Here is a 16,308-nt window from a genome sequence, read left to right as displayed (position 1 = left end):
ATCAAGAGTGTAGGTGTTGCGACTTTGTTCGCCAGATAAGAGGCTTTGGGTTTATTCATGTATTTATATTGTTAGACTTGGTTGAATAATAATAAAGATAATTGTGTGCATCGACTGATGTAGACTCCGCTTTTTCGTGAAAAAATATTATTCAACTAACTTCTCTGCAAGAATTCAAAAAGACATAGAACAAGTTGCACAGACAATGCCTACTAACTTAATGGGTGGAATTTGGCACTGCAAAGTATATCTGTCTTCTGTGTTTTGTAGTTGTACAACTAGGCGACAGTGAAGTCGAAGGCAAGGAGGCACACCGAGGAGCAGGAGCCCTTGCTCCGCAGACTAGCCGGGGTGCAGACGGGCTGTCGGACGACGCGTTGGACCTCAGCGACGGATCCACATCCAGCTTCGATGATGATGACCCTCGGTGTCCGACACCTACACCGACGGCCAGAGCAGCACCGCCGACAGTCCTTACTACTTATATGCTTTCAGTATTTATCCTCTCTGCACTTGACTACCCAGCATTTACCGCAGGCACGATAACTGGTACACCAGAGTTGCGTTCTTCCCGATCCCCTCGTACTAGGGAAAAGTCATCTAAATGCTCTACCGCCCACACCGGATATGCACAAGAACTGTCTCACAATGTTCTGAACCGAACGCATGTACCACATTAATGGGCAAACAACCCAACCATTGGAACCACCTACAACTCCAAGTGGCGAAGAGCCGACATCGACTTGCCAAACCTTTGGGGAAGATCAGCATGTTATCCCTAGAGTAACTCTTATCCGTTGAGTAGCCGTTTTGGCTCATACAAGGACGCTCTGCAGGAGTAACCCATTATCTTCTAGGTGGAATTGCCACGACGCCATTCTTCTTAGCGAGAATTATTGCAGTAGGATAGTGGCAATCATCATATATCACAGAAGCTGGATTATTCGGGTCAGATTTGGCCTAGAGGTTAACACTTCAAAAGAAACTTCTCTGAAATTACCTATATGTGGAATAGGGCGTGTTATCGATGTGAAGTGGATCCAAAAGGACCCCCTTGACATAATGGTTCGTTTACATATCTATCATAATCCTAATAATAAAGGGGCTATTGCTTCTGGCGGTACGTCATCGAAATTGCCCTCATAGTTGCAAAATATTACCCACTGACGTCACCTATAAGTGATTAAAAAAATTCACACAAGGGAATTCCCGCCTAGGCCGGCCCATGTAGTAGGAACCTTCTATATTCCACTTTGCGCGCTGCGAGAAGACACAACACGCATGTTTGGGCCGGCCCATGTTTGGGAGGCCTCTTTTCTTAATTTCTTTTTTTATTCTTCGATTTCCTTTTCATCTTCCTTTTTTCTACTTTAAATAATTTGGACTACAAAAAAGTTCTGAAAATTAAAATAATAAGAACTTTGGAATAAAATGTTTAATAGTTCATACAAAATTATCGATTCAGAAAATGATCACATTTTAAAAAAATAAGTTCGTGTATTAAAAAATGTTAATGAAACTGAACAAAATTTTGCCAATTCGAAAGATGTTCATGAATTAAAAAATATCCTAAAAAATCAAAAACTATTTGTGACTTACAAAATAGTTTACTGATTATTAAAATTTTTAATGATTCAAAAAATGATCAGGCATTTCAAAAAATGTTCGTTAAATGAAAAAAATGTTCGTTAGTTTAAAAACTTGTTCCAGCAATATTCCAAAAAAATTCATCGATTCTAATTTTTTTCGCCTATTCATGAAAATTATTTTACAAAATGCTAACAATTTTAAAAATTGTTTGCAAATAGTATAAAATGTTCTTGAATTCAAAAAATGTTCATGATTTTAGAAAATGTTCAAAAATCTGTATAAATGTTCAAGAATTTAAAAAAAATCATGATTTCAGATATGTTCATGAGTTTTAAAAAACATTCATGATTTTGAAAAATTGTTCATGATTTCGTGAAAATGAGATTGATAGTGTATCTCCGTGATGCAGCAAAATGTGGTCATGGCCATTGGAGATTATAGTTTTTTTCTCCCATTGCAATGCACGGGCCATTTTGCTAGTATTACAGAAGTGTGAAATCAAAGTTGGGGGTAAAATAGCCGAAAGACATGGGAATAAAGGGATCATTTCCGAAATTTTGACTAGGCAAAATTTCCTTTTTCTTTTTGTTTGTTTCGAGAAAGATATCTACCGATTCTCCTTCGATTGATTCTTTTCTAATTTAGATGTATGGATTCATGTGTCTACATACATAGATTATGTTCATTGATTAACGAAAATGTCGTAAGTGTTATACCAGACAAAAGTTCTATGCTCTATCAAAAATGTATCTTTCTCCTTACTGAGCAGCCCCATAAAATGAAATTGTATTCCAAATGGTATTGTTTTGTTTGAATGATTTACCATAGCTCTGAGAAAATAAATGCCAACTTCATTTTCTAATACCTTAAAAGCATTATTAGTATTAACACCCTGCAATATACCACTAGTTAATTAACCAAAATAAGTATAACCACTAATTATGTCTAAAAACATATTTGTAAAAGATTGCTTCTTAGTTTCAGATACACCAACAAAAATATAGTTATAATGTCTAATGTGTTAAACATTGTATGTAGCCTGAAATGGGTATCTGAATTATTCATGAGTGAAACAACAAGATGGGATGAAAATTTAATCAGGTACTTGTTCTATCACCATGATGCGGAGGAGATTCTAAATGTACGTATTCAGTCTGGAGGTGAGGGAGATCAAGTCTAAAGGACGGCAAGGGCGAGACAGGAACATCCAACACTATTGATAACGAGGAGAGGAGGATGTGGGACGTTATTTGGAAGGCCAAAGTCCCACAAAAAATAAGAATTTTTGCCTGGCGAGCCGCGTCCAATAGTTTGGCGACCCAGGTAAACAGAGTTGCTCATCACCAAACAGTGCGAGATATGTGCACTATTTGTGGTGTGGAGGAAGAAAGTATTTTTCATGCCGTGGTGACTTGTCCTAAGGCGCGTGCATTCCGTTTTGCCATGAGAGATGTGTGGAATATTCCTGGAGAGGAGTTCTTCATATGTATGGGGCGGATTGGTTTCTTATTCTGCTTGACCAATTGGGGTCACCGGTTCGCGAGCAAGTTTTATTCATATTCTGGAGAGCTTGGCATCTGAGGAATGATCAGATCTTTGGAAGGGGGAAAGATTCATTATCTGCTTCTGCTATATTTGTGGAAAATTACTGGAAATCTTTTACGATGGCAAATGCATGTATAAGTTACCTGAGCAACAAAGGTAAGGGGGTGGTTGACAAGTGGAGGTATGTTACTCGACCCGCAATTGGTCATCAAGTTTGGGAGCCCACGGATCCTGAGTATATTAAGATTAATGTTGATGCAAGTTTTGTGGAGAGCATGAGATCTGCTGGTGTTGGAGTTGTTGTCAGGAATGACCTGGGCGAAGTATTGGTCTCATCATGTGATTTTATCCGCTCCTGTACTTGTGTGGATGAAGCGGAACTTCATGCCTTCCTCGCCGGGTTATACATAGGTATCACACTTCACAAACCAATTATCCTGGAAACTGGTTGCGCTTTTGTTGCTTCTTTTCTGGCTAGAGATTCCATTGACAGGTCTCCTTTGGCGGATCTGAAAATGGAGGCGTTGAGCATATCAAAACTTATAAAGGATTTTAAGATCAGGAAGATTGATAGGCGGGCAAATAGGGTGGCGCACGAGATTGCAAAATTCAATTTTGACAGTAGATCCGATAGCCTCTTATGTAATAGTGTTCCGCCATGTGTAGATTAATATATGGGGGTTTTAAAAAAAACATTGTATCTAGCCGGTACATGTATAAACCGTGGTCTCCAAGTATTAGGGACGTAGCGTGTTCTGTTTGTTCAGGTTGGGCGTTAGGATTGATCTTCTCATTGTGTTTATTCTGTAGATAAGAGTTGATCAATCCTATCTCCTTTAACCTCCTCCCGATGTATATCTCTTCGGCCTTTTCTGCCTATATAACACGCGTCGCGTCCCTGCTCGATTGCATACACTTCCAGCCTTTCTCACATGGCATTAGAGCCTACCTCTTCCACATATCTATGTCATCCTCGTCCTCAAGCTCTACCATGGCTTCCTCCCTTGCTGCACTAGGTCACACCATTACCGAAAAGCTAGCTAGGGACAATTTTTGTGTGTGGAAGGCTCAAGTTCTCCCACACGTGTGTGCTGCTGGTCTCTTGGGCTACCTCGATGGAACCATGGCCGAGCCACCCGCTGTTTTGATCTCGGAGAGGGAAGTTGCAGGCGGGAAGAAGGAGCTCTCTTCTGCTCCGAACCTTGCCCATGCCCTCTGGTACAGGCAGGACCAGCAGGTCCTCACTTTTCTTCTTCCATCTTTGTCACGAGAGGTTCTTCTGCAGGTGCACTACATTTTCTCCTCCACTGGTGTCTAGATGGCCATCCTGCAGATGTTCGTATCCCAGTCCAGGGCGCGTCACATCCAACTTCGTGGACAACTCGGCAACGCGAAGAAAGGAGACTTGTCTGCTGCCATCTACTTCTCCAAGATGAAGGGCTTCATTGATGAACTGGCGGCGACCGGGAAACCTGTCGACGACGATGGTCTGGTCTCCTACATCTTGCAGGGGCTGGACTCGGATTACAATTCGTACGTCTCCACCCGCACCAGGACTGGTCAGCAGATCGGTCTCACGGAGCTCTACTCGCTGTTGATCACGGCAGAGGAGCGCCTCGACGCACAGAATGCGGTAACAGCAGCAGCTACTCCATCAACCATGCCTCCAAGGGCGGCCCCCGCAACAACTCTGGTCGTCCTACTGGTGGTAGCTATGGTGGGGGCGGCAACTCTAGGAACTTCTCCAACAATGGCGGTGTCCAATCTTAGGGGGGGGGGGGTGAGAAGTGTCAAATTTGCAAACATGAAGGGCATGCTGCATGGCGCTGCTACAAACGTTTTGACAAGACCTTCAACCCTCCTCCCAATCGACAAGGTGGCGGCGGCAAGAAATCTGCAAACACTGCTGCTGCTCCCTATGGCGTCGATACCAAATGGTATCTCGACACCGGAGCTACTGATCATGTTAAACATATTTTAATACACACATTTAACTTCTTTTCAAATACAAGTTTAATTTTTTAATAAATGGTCAATAATTTTCTATACACATTTAATTTTTTTTGAAATACAAGTTCTAACTTTTTTTTAATATATGGTCAACAATTTTTGTATACGTATTTAACATTTTTCAAATACAAGTTTAACTTTTTTTAATACATGGTTAACTTTTTTTTAATACACATTTATTATTTTGCAAGTACAAGTTTAACATTTTTTTATTACATGGTCAATAATTTTTTTCAAAATCTTGATTAACATTTTCCTTAAATACATAATCAACTTTTTCACACATATTGTAGATTTTTTGTATACATTTTTCATATAAATGGTTAGAATATTTGTAAGTGTAGACTAAAGTAAAGAATATATTTGTAATATACTCCTATATGGATAGAATATTTGTAAGTGTAGAAAAAAGTAAAAAAGGATGAAAATGAAATAAAAAGTGAAAAAATAGAAAAAATGAGGCAGTGACCTCCCACACACTGGGCCGGCACATATGCTCGCGCCACTGCAAGTCGCTTTAGTTAGTCGCAAGCTTCTCTCATGTGACGGAGATATAGCCCCGACCCTTCCTAAGAAGTCAAAGGGACGTAACTTCTATTCTTTGCTGCAAATTTTGAGGTCCTCGAGCCAGCACGCAAACAGTCCACCAATTCCTCTAGCATGTGTCGTGGTTCCTGAGAGCTCCTATAGGGTACCTTATGTGCCTGCTCACCTTCTAGCGCCTGTATGACGGTCGCCGTGGGCGGCCCAACAGCATGTGAACACAGCCGGCGTTCACTACATTAGAATCGCACGGATTACAAGCACACTTTGACCATTCACTCTGACCTAGGACCATTGATCAGCAACCTTTGACCTTTGCCCGAGGACATGGAGCGTTGACCGTTGACTTAAAACAAAAAAAGGAAAAAAAATCGGGAATACACGAAATTGAAAAAATGTTTATGAATTTGACAAAAAGATCATGAATTCAAACAAAAGTTCATGGTCATTTAGAAAAAAAATTACATGAATTTTTAATAGGTTCACAAATTTGGAGAAGTTCATCAAAAGTTCATGAATTTTTAAAAAAACTCATCAATTTTAAAAAACAATCACAAATTCAAAAAATATCACCTTATTTTGAAAAAGTTCAAGGATCAGTAAAGAGTTGATCAATTATGAAAAAATATCATCAACTTGAAAAAAGTTCATCAAATTTGAAAAGAAAATCATCATATTTCAACGAAATTTAATCAATTCTAAAAATGTTCACAAATTTGAAAAAAAGTTCATCGATTTGAAAACAAAATCACAAATCTGGAAATATTTCATGTTTTTTTTAATATGCAAACAATTTATCCATTTTTTTTTAAAATAACGAGTTTGATTTTCTTTTAATGAATTTTGGTAAAAAGTTCACAATTTGAAGAAAAAATTCACACATTTAGCACAGAGAAAAGAAAGAAAAATAAAAAAATTAAAAAAAAGAAAAAGAAGAAACCGAACATAACCGTTACAAGAAAAAACAGAACGAAACCGTTCAAAAAAGAGAAAAAAAAAAGAAAAAAGGTGTAAGTATGAAGAGCACGTTGTCTAGGATCAACCCAGGTCTCTCCACGAGGCCGCGCCTATATATTGGAGACGCCGGCCAATCCTACCCGCCACGAAGATCAGATCGTATGAAGAGCATGTTGTCTGGGATCTACGCCACTCACCGGAGTTGGATCCGTCCACTGGGGTGCAACGGAGCAATCGAAGCTTCGAGGCAAGGCATAGGCGAGCATATCTCTGACGATATGGTGGGCCATCAGGCCGAAGCAGGGGGCGTGCTGCGATGATTCGGGCGGCAGGTGTCGCAGGGATGATGTAGCGGTGGCGTTGCGACAACGGAACTACGCCGAACGGTGGGCAGACGGTTGGTCGGTCGCCGCCACACGCTATTCACGGGGGTCAGGTGGGACGTGGTGTGTAGCCGGTGTTGCATTGCAGCACGGTCTCCGTTGCAATGTTCTATCGCAAGCGAGTGGACGCACGTTGCTTTGGTGCACATGGATCCTACGGCTGGGATGCACTTGATCGGACGATTCTGGAGGCGGCTTAACCCTGTACGTAACAAATCAATTGGCTAATTTGTAGGGAACGTGATCAGAAGCTGACATGATCGAACCGCCTATTTTACAGAGCTAGCGTATACATGTGTGTTTTTCCTGTGCGTACTGAAGCTTCTTTTTTTTCTTTATTAAACAATAAAGGAGTGTACAAAAAACCGAAGAGCAAAGCAGCAGAGAAAGAAAACAGCATCCAAGTGTATAAAAGCTAAATATTAGCATGATTTCTCGCAAAAAAATAAAAACACACACGAGCATGATTTTTTTTCGACAAAGGAAATATATTAATATCGCGGTGATATCAATTACACCTAGCCTCTGCAACAACGCAATGTCGTAAAGACATTACGGATGCACACAGCCAAAATACAAAAAGAAGAAGAAGAAGAAGAAGAAGAAGAAGAAAGAAAGATCCCGTTATAGTGATGAATTCTTTGTAGCTGCAGCACGAACCACCATCAGGACAACGCCCGAAGTCCGAATTCTCCAAAAGCGACGCCTTCAAGAAGGAAACAGTGCACACACACGAGCATGATAGGCGTTGACCATCTCTCTTTTCCATCTTTCCAGATGAATATGCATTTTTCTCTAGTCTGTGGTATAGAAAAAAAGAGTTGGGCCTGGTCGGCAGTGGGCTGGGCCTGTATCATCAAATTGAGTCCAGTGAGTCCAGTACGCACATGGCTCGTCGTCTTCGCAAATTCCCCAAATCGCGCGCAACACGACGCCGGCAAGCCGGCGGGAATCTTCCCCCGCCCTTGACTTCCTCCCGCTTCCTCGAATTCTTTCACCTCCGGTCCACCGCCATCCTCTCGCCCTAGCGCCACCATGGAGCTCGAGCGGAGGAGGTCGACGTGCGGCGATCGGAGATGACGAGGAAGAGAGAGGTCACCGGCGACGCGTGGGCACCGCACGGCGGGGCGGGAGGACACCACTCGGGTAAGACGATGTATTGCCACTATCATATGTTTCAGGCTTTCTTCGGCATGGTTAGCTGCCTGTTAAGTGTTACTAGCAGAGTAGAGTAGTTCGCTGACAGGAAAACTAGCAACAGACTTCAGGTGTTTAGGCATGCTCAACAAACAAGTACAGCAGCACCTATCACGCTCACCAGGAACGAATGAATACAAGCCACTAACATACAAGTTGTACAATCATCTGTATCTGTCTCTCTGGTAAAAAATACTACAAAACTAGTACAGTGATCAAAGCAGGAAAAAGAAACTATGCAAACTAAGCACAAAGTATACTAGGGACTTGACTCTGACAGGCGACACGGGCATGAGGGCGACTAGGGCGACACGGGCGACGCCTGTGGCGTCCACCGCGGGCCTACCGCCGGCGACCATCTCCGGCGTGGGGCATGTCGGTGGGAGGTTCTGGGCCCTTGCGGATTCTGATGCGGAGGACGAAGACGACGGGGATTGCGCCGGACGCTCGCTGGAAGTGTACTCGCCGATGCCGTCGTCGGTGATCTGCGAGGCGTTCGGTCCCGGGTATTCGGAAGAGGAAGTGGCCACGATTGTTGATGGCGTTGTGCCGATTGATGATCCGGCGCTGCAAGGATTGGGGGCAGAGGACAAGGTCGAGATCGTTCGATGCATGGTTCATCGACGGACGGCGACAGCTGCGATCCGGCCATGGAAGGGGCCTATTCCTAAGGTACATCTTCCAAAACCCATCTTGTCTGATTTCATTACAGAGGGATCGTGGAAAGTAGTGAAGAGGAAGAAGAATCGGCGAACGCCGGCGGCGCAGGCGCCGGCGCCGGCGATCGACCGAGCGAGCGTGATCCGAGCGGAGCGGATCTCACGTTTGAATTTTTTGCTGCGCGCTGATGGGCTTGAACCGGTGGGCTGCTGTGAGGGCCCGTCCGCATTTAGGCCGTTGGGCCAGGGAAATATGACCGAGGATGGGCCGGGATTAGCAGGGTTTCAGACCCAGGCAAAACCGGCCACCAACGAAGGGGCTGCGGAGGCTCAAGTGCATGTGATCGCATCGGATCGTGTGTTATCTCATGCACACTCGGTCTCTCTCGGCCGATACGTAGATTCTACTAGGGTTCGCCGCCGCGGTCAGGTTGGCTTTCCCTCTGCTGTGATCCGACGTGTGAGGCGGGGGCTCCAAGATTGCCATGGCGTTCCGACGGTAGCCGGCGAGGATGTCATGCCGCCCAAGGCCCCGCCGCTGGCCAAGGGTCCGCCGCCGGCGAAGCCGCCTGCGAGGGCTGCGCCGGGTGGTCCGACTACGACTGTGCTGGCATCGGCTGCGGCTACGGCGCCTGCGCAGGCTGCGACTCCTACAGCCAGGGCTGCGGCGCCGCCGCCGCCTGGGGCCGCACCACCTCAGACGCAGCGCCCATGGCCTAGACAGATGGCTGCCGGGCGGGTAGGAGCTGCTAATGGTGCTGCGGGCTGCGGGTCGGGTGCGTTTGCGGGTGACAGCCGCAACCCTCCCCGTGGTCAGTGGGGTGACGATGGATACGACGCTTACGGTCAAGGTCTTCATCGAGGTTCGTCGTCCACCGGTGGTGGGCGGGGCTATGGTTGGACGGATCACGGGGCTGCCGGTCGAGGATTTCAAGGACCTCCGGGGAATTTTGTTGAGGGGGCGGTTGGCCTGAGTCATTTCCGGGGCCGCTACCGCGGTGGCCGTGGCGGTCATCGCCGCTATCCTCCGCGTAACTTGCCCGGTGCCACAGGTTCGGACACCACAGAGATGTCCACTGATGACGCTGGTCTCACTCAGGCGGCGGTGGAGACGGTTCGGGCACTCGCCGATGTGACAGTCCCGGCGACCATGCAACCTGATGATGCTGATTCTGACAAAGGTTCGGAAAAGGCCGGGGGTGACAAGCTGTCCAAGTGGGCGGCTAAGAAGAAGAAATTGATCTGTTTTCGGTGCGGTGAGACGGGTCACTTTATGGTTGATTGCTCTGCTGAGTTATGTGATATTTGTCGGAAACCCAAGCATGTAGCGGCTGAGTGTCCGCTTCTTCTAGGCCCCAAAACGACACTTAGTATTTATGGGCTCTGCTGTTCTGAGTTGATGTTCTTTGAGTCACCAAGTGTGGCTCCGGTGGCTCCTGTCATTGAAACTTCCTTCCCCGGGGTGGTTAAGGTGGTTAATGGACCTCTCACTGAAGCCCAGATTATTCAGCAGTTGCGGGAGTTGGCTCCGGGGAATTTTAACTGGTCCTTGATGAAGCTTTCAGATCAGACTTTTAAAGTGGACTTTCCTTCTAAGGAGGATTAGAAGAGAATTCTCAAGTTTGGCATGAGTAGAGTTACAGGCACAAGTTTTGTGCTACAGTTTGATGAGTGGAAAAAGAAAGAGCCTCAGGGCACGCCACTGACTCAGATCTGGGTGCGTTTTCTGGGGGCGCCATCTGAGCCCTTGGATAACTTTTTGGTCACATGGAGCCTGGGATCCTTGCTCGGTAAGACGGAGAAGGTAGATATGCCCTTCACACGTGCTCACGGTGTGGCGCGTTTGCTGGTTAGTGTGGCTAACATCGAGTTCTTGCCGGAGGTGGTCAGATGGTGTCACGAGGGTATTGCTTATATGTTGAATGTCGAGTATGAGGACCCTAATCTGTTTCAGGAATTTGAGGAGGTGCACCATATGGACACTACTGAGGGGGGAGGTGCTCCTGGGAACCATGGTGATAGCGCACATAATGATGGTGATGGGGCTTCCAGGCCTGCGGATTCGTCTAAGGCAGGAGAGTCTGCTCAGGGGAAATCTTCGAGTTCGGTCCCGTCCAACATGTTGCAACTTGGTTCCGTAGGAGCTTTCTCAGCGCCTCCTCATCTCTGGAGTGATCGTGTGGACATGGATGACCCGTCGGAACATTTGCCGCCGGCCATCACGGAGATTGACTCGGTCTTGTGTGTCGATGGACCGGGAGGACTCACTGGACAGGAGGTTCATGCCACTCCTCCTGCATCGCCGTTGACTAGGCTGGAGGTGACGGCCACACTGGACGGCTCGGCGGATATGGGCGGGCGGGAGGCTCGGCCTTCTGCTGCGCCTGATGCGCCTGCTTCGATGGGGCCAATGGCCTGTGCGGAGGCTATGGCCTCCCCGGGGGCTCTGGCGGCCTCGGGTGGGAAACGCGGGCAGGAGGCCCGCGCACCCATCCCTCCCTCCATGGCGATGCCTTCCCCTATGGCGGAGTTGGTGCCATCAGAGGCGGTGCCAGCTTTCTTGGGAGGGTCGGCCGCTGGACGCGGTCAGGGGCCGATTACCGCTTCTCCGGCCAGACCTGTCCCTACGGCGGGCGCGGCGCTCATCTCCACGTCACCGCGCGCGGGCGGGGGTGTGGCTGGGCAGGTGGCCGCCGGCTCTTCGGGCCCCGTTGTGAGGGGAGGGCTGGGTGATGCGGCCATCTCACCGGCTGTTGGGGGACGGGCAGGAGGCCTTTCCCCTAGCAGAGCTTCACGCGAGGAGGTCATCGCCTTTGGCGGTATCCCGGATCCTATCTCCCAGGGGAGGCGGATCAGCGGGAGGCTGCAGGGGCAGCCGGACGTTGATGACATGCAGCTCAGATGCGCTTTGAGGGCTGCCAAGTTGCATGACGTCGAGATCTCCACTGGTATGTCTGTTAATAAGTCGAATTCCATTTTGCATTTTACTGATGATGAAATTATTCATAATGCAAATCAAGTAGGAGTTTCACTTGGTAATAATGATCTTGAAATATCCAAGTCGGTTAATGACATTCTTGATTTGGAAGCTGAACGTGCGGTAGATATGATTCGTCACATTGCTGCCGTCAAACCAATGAACGACTCGGAGATAGATGCGCTGGGGGTTAAGGTTCTTGATGGCCTGTGTGCTGATCTTGACCCTGCATTACTTGAGACAAAGGAGGACACCAATCCTGAGACGTCTCTTCATGTAGATGAGCCCTTAGTGCTAGAAGCAGAGAATGAGTGCGGTGATCAGGCTGATGGTCACATTAAGCCAAAACGGACGTGGAAATGGAAGGTCTATCCAGTCTCGGCAGCGCGTAGGAGTGCTCGGATCCGTGCTGCCAAAAAATTTCATGATGAATTATGAGAGGCATTTTCTGGAATAGCAGAGGTCTTAGAGACTTGGCTAAAAGGAGGTTTCTAGCGGATGCTTCTCTTGAACATCACTTAGATTTTATTGCTTTGTCTGAGACTGGAAGAAGCAATTTCACTTCTCAATTTCTTGCAACTTTGTCTGGGGGGTCGATTTTGATTGGCATTGCCTCCCCCCTCGAGGAAGATCCGGTGGGGTTCTACTTGGGGTCAAGTGCGAAACATTGGAAGTTCGGAGTGTTGTAATGGGAGAGTTCGCTGTCAAGTTTCGAGTTAGAACTAAGGCAGATGGGTTTGATTGGGCCCTGGTGGCAGTTTACGGAGCTGCCCAGCCCGAGCTCAAGCTAGACTTTTTGGCGGATATGGTACGTATTTGTGGTAACGAACAACTTCCTCTCTTAGTGGGGGGAGGGGATTTCAACATTATCTGTAGAAAAGAGGAAAAGAATAATGACAATTTTGACGGCCGATGGTCGTTTATGTTCAACACTATTATCAAAAGCTTGGATCTCAGGGAGATTTAGCTATTGGGTAGGAAATTCACTTGGGCTAATTCGTTACCGGTTCCAACATTTGAGAAACTTGACCGTGTGCTAGCAAGTGTCGAATGGGAACAAAAGTTTCCTCTGGTAACTGTGCAGGCATTGACACGAGGTGTCTCGGATCATACGCCGTTACTAGTCGACTCTGGAGTTCAAACTTTTGTGGGCAACAAGAACATTTTCTCCTTTGAACTTGCCTGGTTTGAAAGAGAAGGGTTCCTTGAGTTGTTAGCTCGGGAGTGGGCTCAGGCCTCAGGAGGAAGGACGCCTATCGAGCGATGGCAATGCAAGATTCGTCATCTCCGAAGGTTCCTTCTTGGTTGGGCTAAGCACACGCATGGAATTTATAAGGCGGAGAAGGAGAGACTTCTTCTACTTATTCAAAACCTTGAAGTTAAAGCAGAAGCGTCTATCTTGGATTCCAATGAGCTGGAAACAAAGATAGAGGCGGAGATGCAACTTAAGAAGCTTCTTCGCGAGGAGGAATTGAAGTGGGTGTTGCGAGCTAAGATTCGCAAAATAGTAGAAGGCGAGGATAATACTCAATTCTTTCATATGATTGCTAATGGGAAGCATCGTAAGAAGAGAATTTTCTAACTAGAACAAGACGAAGGGACGATAGTTGGTCAAGACAATCTCAAAGTTTACATTACCAATTATTATAAGCAGTTGTTTGGCCCCCCGGAAGAGACTTTTGTGACGTTAGATGAGTCTAGAGTTGAGGATGTGCCTCAACTTGAGACTGCCGAGAATGAGATCCTGATGGCTCCATTCTTAGAGAAAGAGGTGTTTGAGGCAATTACACAAATGGAGAATAATAAGGCCCCAGGACCGGATGGGTTTCCGGCGGAGTTCTACAAAAAGTGCTGGCATTTTATCAAGGGAGATTTGATGCCCATGTTTTAGGAATTTTTTGAGGGTTAGCTTCAGTTGTTTAAGCTGAATTTTGGGACGATTACTCTTCTTCCTAAGAAGACAGAGGCTGTCCGCATTGAGCAGTTCAGGCCTATATGTCTGCTCAATGTGAGTTTCAAAATCTTCACCAAGGTCGGGACGAACAGACTTACGCAGATTGCACACTCTGTAGTTCATCCGTCATAGGCTGCTTTCATGCCTAATAGAAACATTCTTGAAGGGGTTATTGTCTTGCATGAAACGCTTCATGAGATCCACTCCAAAAAAACTTGATGGCGTAGTTTTTAAAGTGGATTTTGAAAAAGCATATGATAAAGTTAAGTGGCCTTTCCTTCAACAAGCTTTACGTATGAAAGGTTTTGATCCGGCCTGGAGAAACCAGATTGATTCCTTTACACAAAAAGGGAGTGTCGGGATTAAGGTGAATGATGACATAGGTCACTATTTCCAAACACACAAGGGCCTAAGGCAAGGAGACCCTATGTCACCGATCTTGTTTAACATAGTGGCTGATATGCTGACTATTTTAATAGGTCGGCAAAGGACGCAGGGCAGGTAGGTGGCCTGGTTCCTCAGCTAGTTGACGGTGGGATTTCCATTCTTCAGTATGCTGATGATACTATCATCTTTATGGAGCACGACTTGGCAAAAGCTAGAAACATGAAGCTGCTGTTATGTTTATTTGAACAATTGTCTGGGCTCAAAATCAACTTCCACAAGAGCGAATTGTTTTGCTTTGGAAGAGCAAATGATGACTAGGAGACGTATCAGCAACTGTTCGGATGTGAATTGGGCTCATTACCATTTACGTACTTAGGTATACCCATTCATCATTGTAAGTTGACTAACATTGAGTGGAAATGCATCGAGGATCGTTTTGAAAAGAAACTGAGATGTTGGAAAGGGAAGCTCATGTTGTACGGAGGACGATTGATTCTGATTAATTCGGTCCTTACCAGTATGCCTATGTTTCTCCTATCTTTTTTCATGGTTCCAGTGGGCGTCAGGAAAAGGTTAGATTTCTACCGATCTCGATTCTTTTGGCAGAATGATGAGCTTAAACGAAAGTATAGGCTTGCTAAGTGGGATATTATCTATAGGCCGAAGGACCAAGGAGGTCTAGGTATTGAAAATCTGGAAGTCAAAAACATATGTCTCCTTAGCAAGTGGCTATTTAAGTTGTCATCTGAGACGGAGCACTGAAAACCTTGGCTCAGGTTAATGTGAGGCCTTCCGACTCACCCTTTTGGAAGGGTTTGATGAGAGTTAAACAACTCTTTTTCAACAAGACAAAATTTATTGTCGGGAATGGTGCCACTACGAGGTTTTGGGAGGATACGTGGCTTGGGGAGACGCCCCTAGCACTTCAATATCCTACATTGTACAATATTGTCCGACGTAGAGAAGCCTACGTTGCAAATGTTTTACAATCCGTTCCCCTCAATATTAGTTTTCGACGGACGTTAGTTGGAAATCGTTGGGAGGCTTGGCTCCATCTCGTTAGACGTTTAATGGAAGTCTGGCTGTCTCAGCAGCCAGATCAGTTGCATTGGAAACTTACTAAGAACGGTGTGTTCTCTGTCAAATCAATGTATCTGGATGTAATTAACTCTAGCGTCATCCCGACCACATTGCACATTTGGAAAGTTAAGGTTCCCTTACGAATCAAAGTGTTTATGTGGTTTGTGCATAAACAAGTCATTTTGACTAAGGATAACCTTGTAAAACGCAATTGGGTGGGCTCGTCTAGATGTAGCTTTTGCGATCATAACGAAAATATCAAACACCTCTTTCTTGATTGTCCGTTGGCTAAAATTTTGTGGCGGTCGATTCATATTGAGTTCAATATTAATCAGCCCACTTCTATCAATATGCTATTTGGAACATGGCTTGATGGGGTTGATTCTGATACTGCAACACACATTCGGGTTGGCGTTTGTGCTTTATTGTGGGCAGTATGGAACTGCAGAAATGATTTAGTCTTTAACAGATCAACAAACATTCACTTTTTGCAGGTTATCTTCAGGGCCACGGCGTTCATCCGTATGTGGTCGCTACTCACTCCGACGGAGGCCAGGGAGCGTTCGGTTACTGCGTCTACCCGATGGGAGATGGTAGTTCGGGATATTTTCAACCGGTTTGGATGGCGGTCATGTAATAGGATAGGCATGTAGTGCTCCTATTTTTTTGCCAGCCGGTTGTGGCTTTGGGTCTTACCTCTTTTTGAGCTTTTGTTTATGTCTGCACGATGACCTTTCGAGACTTTGTTACTGGATTATTGTTTTAATAATATGAGCCGTATGCATCTCTCTGATGCAGAGGCTGGGGTAAACCCCCTTTTCGAAAAGAAAAAAAAGCACAAAGTATAAAGGACTAGGTTGAGAGCTTCAATACTATGTAACACTAGTAAAGATTTATGGGACAGAGTAGAACAGAACACTAGTACGGGTGATGACCTGCAGCCTCAGAGTTCCATGCATGCTGCACATCTTGCAAAACTCTGCTCCTCCTTCAACTCTCTGAAATTAACATCACCCACCACAAAAT

General features: G+C 45.8%; 1 protein-coding gene across 1 annotated transcript; it reads left to right on the top strand.

Moving 5' to 3' along the window:
- Positions 1–8,516: 8,516 nt before the first annotated feature.
- On the top strand, positions 8,517–15,935 carry LOC147993080 (uncharacterized). The gene is made up of 2 exons (XM_087539212.1): positions 8,517–8,897; positions 15,777–15,935. Exons 1-2 carry the CDS (start codon positions 8,517–8,519, stop codon positions 15,933–15,935), a joined length of 540 nt encoding a protein of 179 aa, XP_087395338.1.
- The last annotated feature ends 373 nt before the right edge of the window (positions 15,936–16,308 follow it).

This window comes from Triticum urartu, chromosome 1A (assembly GCF_056163025.1).
Source record: "Triticum urartu cultivar PI428250 chromosome 1A, HENAU_Tu73, whole genome shotgun sequence".
Lineage (NCBI taxonomy): Eukaryota > Viridiplantae > Streptophyta > Magnoliopsida > Poales > Poaceae > Triticum > Triticum urartu.
This window is presented reverse-complemented; position numbering and strand designations above follow the sequence as displayed.